Genomic DNA, 6293 nt, shown 5'->3' with positions numbered 1-6293 from the left:
GTAACGTAATAAATGAACACTACCGTTTAGCATCTGTAACAATGGTTGTCTAATGCAATATACGTATATATTATTTATTAATAATTTATATTCTTAATAAAGATTAATTTATTATAGTTTTTAACTTATTTTAAACGATAAACGACCTAAAAATCCAAATGATTTCGGGGTCAAATAAACTGTTTCATTTACACATCTGTTCGTTTCACTTCATTGTCTAAGACTTTTAGAAAACAAAAATGAATTATTAAAATATAATTATTATAATATCGAATCGTTTTAATAATAAACTAACTTTTTTTAGTTATAATTTATGGAATGAATAAAATAATGTAGTAAGCGAGCATTTGATAAATGACGTTGAGTTAACGTCACTTACCAAATGGTTACCTAATACGTCACACCGAACGGTTGTGATGTATTTTGATGCTAATACGTCACTTAACAAATGGTTAATTAATTCATTGCCGGCCCATACTCCATTTCAATCTTTTATTCTACTACAGTCGACAGCTTGACCCTGGTACGATAGGCCGAAGTAAAGTAACTTATACCCATGTTGAGGATCATCTTAAGATTATTAATGTTATTAAAATTGAGGAATTCCTTACTCCTTCCGAAGATCCTAGGCTTCAGTCTAGTCAGTCTTATGAGTAATACGGTCCTGTATTACATTGTATTATTATTACGTGAGCAGTTACTTTAAATATTTCTCTATTCCGGAATGTATTGTACTGGTCAAATGAGTAAAGAGTGTGCCAGTTTTAAGACTGAACTTTGTTCTATCCTTAAAACGTAGGGTGCATTACCTAAAGTAAAAATAAAAGCCTCTTTATAGCTGGATAAGCAAGCTAATGACGTAGCCCGTTTTATTTGAAACGAATAATGTCATTGGTTTGTTTAAAACTAATAATACTCTTACCCAGGGTGGCTTCGCGTGCCTCATACAGCTCTTCTACATCCTTATTGCGGCTCTCATATACCTATACAATTTTTTTTATAAACTTGATACACACTACTTACATATATATAATAATTTTGTATGTTTCTTATTATATAGTGTAATATACACAGGGATTGCAAGCGTATCTTGCAACTGAAAACCTAAGGTAATGTACATTCATGGCTTCTATCCTGACAACCTCTTCTACACTACATTTTACAAATGTATTATTTATAAGACATTTATAAAACGTTTTATTTGCTTTTGTTTTTATGAATTTATTACCGTCTTTGATGTATCATTCAATGATAAAATCGAACAAAGGTGGTGGATCTGGAACGATGACATCATTAGTTGTCGCAATCGGTATACAATAACCTTACCATCTGCTTCTTCAGCTCCAATTATTAATTAAAAATAATTCGGTCGGTCAAGTATAAAGGCAAAATTGTGATTTGTGTATAAAACTTAATAACATTTTTGGAATCGGAGGACTTTGAAACGTCGAAAAATGAAAAAAATTCGGGTGTTTTCTGTATGTATGCATGTTAGTATGTGTGTGAGAGGCATGATTTTGTTCACCCTGTTTGTAGCTTAATAACTCCTATGTTTTTGTCGGAAATTTCTGAAAGTTTACAGGGAGGTTTGCGTATTAGAGGATTGATTCTATTAAATTTTGGTGGTGAAAGGCCGAGGGGGTGGGGAGCTAAAGACGGTCGTGTGTCGTAGGTGTCTCAAGTAGGGTCGGACTTAGTGACTATTTTAGTCGTTATTAGCATTTACAATTTTTTATTTTATTATAAAATCCATTCCTACACTCAAAATTAAGCTTTTGACCATTTTATAATAATTAAAAATATAAAAAGTTTTTAAAATAAAATGGTGTAACAGGTGCCACACACGCAGTTTTAAATGTTGCCGAGAAAGTTAAACTCGTTGTTGAAGTTTTTAAAAGTTTTTATGCTATATTTGATATGTAAAATAAAACCGGGTGAAATGCCTAGAGATTTTTTTAACCTTTCCATTTACAGCTGTGTTTGACAATTTCATTATTTTAATGCTCTTTTTATGGCTGTGTCTATGATGCCATGGTTTATGCCTGCTCTTCACTATCTGGAAAAATAGCCGAGGAAGCCAAAACAATGTTTCCATGTGACTCCCATATTATTGGAGATGGTGCTTATGGAATGAATAAGCATTTGATGAAACCTTATCATGACAACGGGCCCTTGACAGCTACCCAAGAAGTGAGGTACAATAAGAAATCATTTGCTCATCTCAAAGGAAGATGGAGAAGAGTGAATTATCTAGATATATCAAAAATGGAGTCGAATGGCTTGTGTGTTACACAACACAACATTTGCATTACAAGTGGAAACATCCTACAAGATGATATACTTCTTTCAGTTCGGTATTTTCAATTTTTCTTATTCTAACTTTTGGTACTTTGGTACATTACTTTGGTACATTAATGTTATTCAGGATTCAGGCAATCATAATCTTGAAGTATATCATTGAGCAAAAGCAAGATGAAAACGCAAAGCGAGATAGAACTGTTTAAAACTTATAATCCAGTGAAACTTGGAATGAAATGCAAACCAAGATATTTAGTAGTATGCAAATGATCCCACTATTGAGCTAATTATTTATGGTTATAACTATAAAATAGGCGTAATGTTCGATGTCTGTACTTGATTTTCGCTTTGGAATATGGACTGGAGATGGAGAAACTTTAGGCAGTGGTGATGGCAAGTCTTCTAGAGTGATAGATGCGAATGAGTAGCTTTCACTACTAAGTACGAAAGGTGATTCCACATCAGGACGTTCACCAAAACATTAGTTCATGCTGTTAAACTAATACTATGTCCTCCCAAAATAATATTTTGTTTTCTAAATCACCTAAGGTCCTTTAGTTTTATTTATTCATTTATTGTGGTCTTTTTAAAACTGGACGGGACTAAATTTTGTAGTACCAAGAAATATAAGTGAAATTTGAATAATAAAAAAAGACTCACTTGTTGTTGCCAGATTTATTATTGTGTTTTTTTACTTTTATTTGTTCTCCACAGTCCATTCAACTTTTCTGCATCCTTCGCAGGAGACCTCAAGGCCTGCTTTTGTAATTTCTGCAGCAATTCTTGGCATTATAATGAGTGATGACCATTAACGTATGGCTATTCATGTATTATATCAGAAACTTTGGAAGATAACCTTGATTTCTACCCTTGTCTAAGTCAAATTCTCACTTTGTTTTTACATAACTGCATATTTGGTTTTATTGGGAATGGGCTAGATATATAAAGGAATCATCATAACATTGGATACACTTTGAGAGACTTTACAAGGTGGTCATCAGAAGGAAAAAGGCATCAAAATATGTAAAAATTGTATGACATAATATTTAAACAACATCCAATTACAAAAGGCAAAAAGTCCTGTTCTATATAAGAAAATACACACCCAAATTTAATGGGACATTTTCGAACATTTCATACATTTTCTATAATAATAATTAAAGCTATATATAATTTTTCTTACTTCTTTTAGCCCTGTGAGGAATAAGAGTCTTTTCTTGCCATGATTATTGTAGATCCAACAAATTAGAACCGAAAAATTCTTAGGGTTTACGACCCATAGGACTTGTTCTCGGGTCTTCTGCAACTGTAGGTAACACATTTAAGCACTACATTTATACTATATTTATTGTATTCAAAACTATCAATAAAAATAAGTGAACAGAAGACAATCAGTTAATTAAGAAGTAGGTTATATTTCTATATAGAATTCGATAATCACAAGAATATTTGCTTACATTTAAACGTTACTAGATCAGTGGTGGATCATGTTATAAACCAATTAAAATGAATCATCGATTGAAATTTTGATTAAAGTTTAATTACAGTAAATTCGAATTGTAGATTTTAATTGTTGCCGGTTTCTCTGATAATTTGTACATTTTTCGAGACAAAGAAGCACTTTTATGGTTTGTTTTTTTTTCAGTACATAACCAATTAAATTTACCTACAAAAACAATACAATCTTTNAATTGTTTGTCCGTAACATTATTATTATTCGAGTAAAGAATTATTTCGTACAGAAGAATATCCTTATTAGCTAATTGTTTAAGTTGAAAAAACATGTCTTCGGATCGCTCTGGTGAAGAATTACAGCATTTCAAAAGTGTATCACCGACAATAGATGAAGATGGGGATATATATTACGATCCTGTTAATTTGGAAGATGCTTTGGAAAGTCTAAGTATAAAGAATGACAGCCAAAATTTGAAATTAGAGTCGAAAGATAAAGAACATAAATACGAATTAAATGTGAGTTTAGGAGACAGAGAAATAGCGACAAAAATAAAAGAATACAGTAACGATAAAGACGTAAAACCTACTGAAATTAGAAAATCAATTATCAATAGTTTAGGATACTTAATTAAAATCATAGGAGAAACTTTATCTACCGAAGACATGGACGAAATCATTGAAGAAGACGTTAACTGCGACGGAAATGTAGGTTTGCATAAACTCTTAAAAATGTTCGAGAAAGAAGACAGTTTAGACGATGATATCAATAAAAATGATACGAATTCTAATATAAATACACCCAATACAGCTAACGTTCGAGAATTAAGAAAAAGAATGATTTGTATAGGTACTATAACAAAATCTTTGGGAAAAAATTTAACAGAAGAAGATCTTCAGGATATATTAAATGAAGATTTGGATTTACAAGAACAACCGATCTGTATTGACTTTGCAAAACTTTTAGAAATTATGGAGAAGAAATTGTGGGGATTCCAATTAAGTGAAGGGAAATTAGAATTAGGAAAAAAGGATAATGTAACTGTTCGGCATATACAAACTGTTTTGACATCATTAGGAACAGTTATGATCGGTCTGGGGCAAACCATTTCGGATGAAGAATTCGGCCAAATCATGAAGAGAGATTCATCCGATGGAAATTGTGACTTTTCAAAATTGATATGTAATATGATAGAAAAAGAGATAAAAGAATCCGATTGCAGTGTCGATATTATTAGAGATTTTGGTGTTTTCGATTCGAGAGGAACAGGTTATACTTACGTGGACGAACTTCGAGATGCCATGATGAGTGCAGGAGATACGTTCTGTCAAAGAGAAATGGCAGAATGTCTAGAAGACATAGAAGTTAATGAATATGGACAGTTCAGCTACGTAGATTATGTCACCAAAGTGTCAATGAAACGAAATCAAGAGAAATAAAATGTTTTCATAAATGTTACCTTCAAGATTATTCAAAATTCATCTGTTTACTCTAAAAAATTAATAAATACAGCAGGGGATATTAATTTTATTTTGAAATGGTGTCAATACATTTTAGAATTTCTGTAAATTTAGAAAAATCAAGAAGATAAATTTGATATTAGAAAAAAAGCAGTAATAATAATGAATTGTTTTAACTCAAAACTCAAAAATATGATGTTTAAAGATGCATCATATTAATAAATATTTATAATTACACAAAAGATGTTTAAATTTTGATGTAGATTTTAAATAAGGTTTTAAACTGTACGGAAGAGGCAGAATACATACATAAGTAAGGCCCAATCTATATTCAATTATACATCATCGAGTGTCAATACAATACCAAAACACGAGGTAAGTATTAATAGTAGATACAAACATAAAAAAAACAATAGACCTAATATCATTAAATGCAACAATAAATAATCCCCAACAAATAAAACAATACCAAATAATACTAGAGACACACCAAAAGAAGAAATAACCTAATTTAACAATTTACAAAAAGGCATAAAGCATGACACNTTCTTACTTCTTTTAGCCCTGTGAGGAATAAGAGTCTTTTCTTGCCATGATTATTGTAGATCCAACAAATTAGAACCGAAAAATTCTTAGGGTTTACGACCCATAGGACTTGTTCTCGGGTCTTCTGCAACTGTAGGTAACACATTTAAGCACTACATTTATACTATATTTATTGTATTCAAAACTATCAATAAAAATAAGTGAACAGAAGACAATCAGTTAATTAAGAAGTAGGTTATATTTCTATATAGAATTCGATAATCACAAGAATATTTGCTTACATATAAACGTTACTAGATAAGTGGTGGATCATGTTATAAACCAATTAAAATGAATCATCGATTGAAATTTTGATTAAAGTTTAATTACAGTAAATTCGAATTGTAGATTTTAATTGTTGCCGGTTTCTCTGATAATTTGTACATTTTTCGAGACAAAGAAGCACTTTTATGGTTTGTTTTTTTTCAGTACATAACCAATTAAATTTACCTACAAAAACAATACAATCTTTAATAAAAATACATTCCAAATATTAA

The 6293-nt window shown here is 30.8% G+C and overlaps 1 protein-coding gene across 1 annotated transcript; it reads left to right on the top strand.

Annotated features, from left to right (window-relative positions):
- Positions 1 to 4080: 4080 nt before the first annotated feature.
- On the top strand, positions 4081 to 5190 carry LOC111640635 (calmodulin-like protein 12). Its single transcript, XM_023386670.1, has one exon. It carries the CDS (start codon positions 4081 to 4083, stop codon positions 5188 to 5190), a length of 1110 nt encoding a protein of 369 aa, XP_023242438.1.
- The last annotated feature ends 1103 nt before the right edge of the window (positions 5191 to 6293 follow it).

Source organism: Centruroides sculpturatus, unplaced genomic scaffold, assembly GCF_000671375.1.
Source record: "Centruroides sculpturatus isolate CEXI.00-Female unplaced genomic scaffold, Cexi_2.0 scaffold1160, whole genome shotgun sequence".
Taxonomy (NCBI): Eukaryota; Metazoa; Arthropoda; class Arachnida; order Scorpiones; family Buthidae; genus Centruroides; species Centruroides sculpturatus.
Note: the sequence above shows the minus strand (reverse complement) of the source record. Positions and strands in the feature narration are given on the sequence as shown.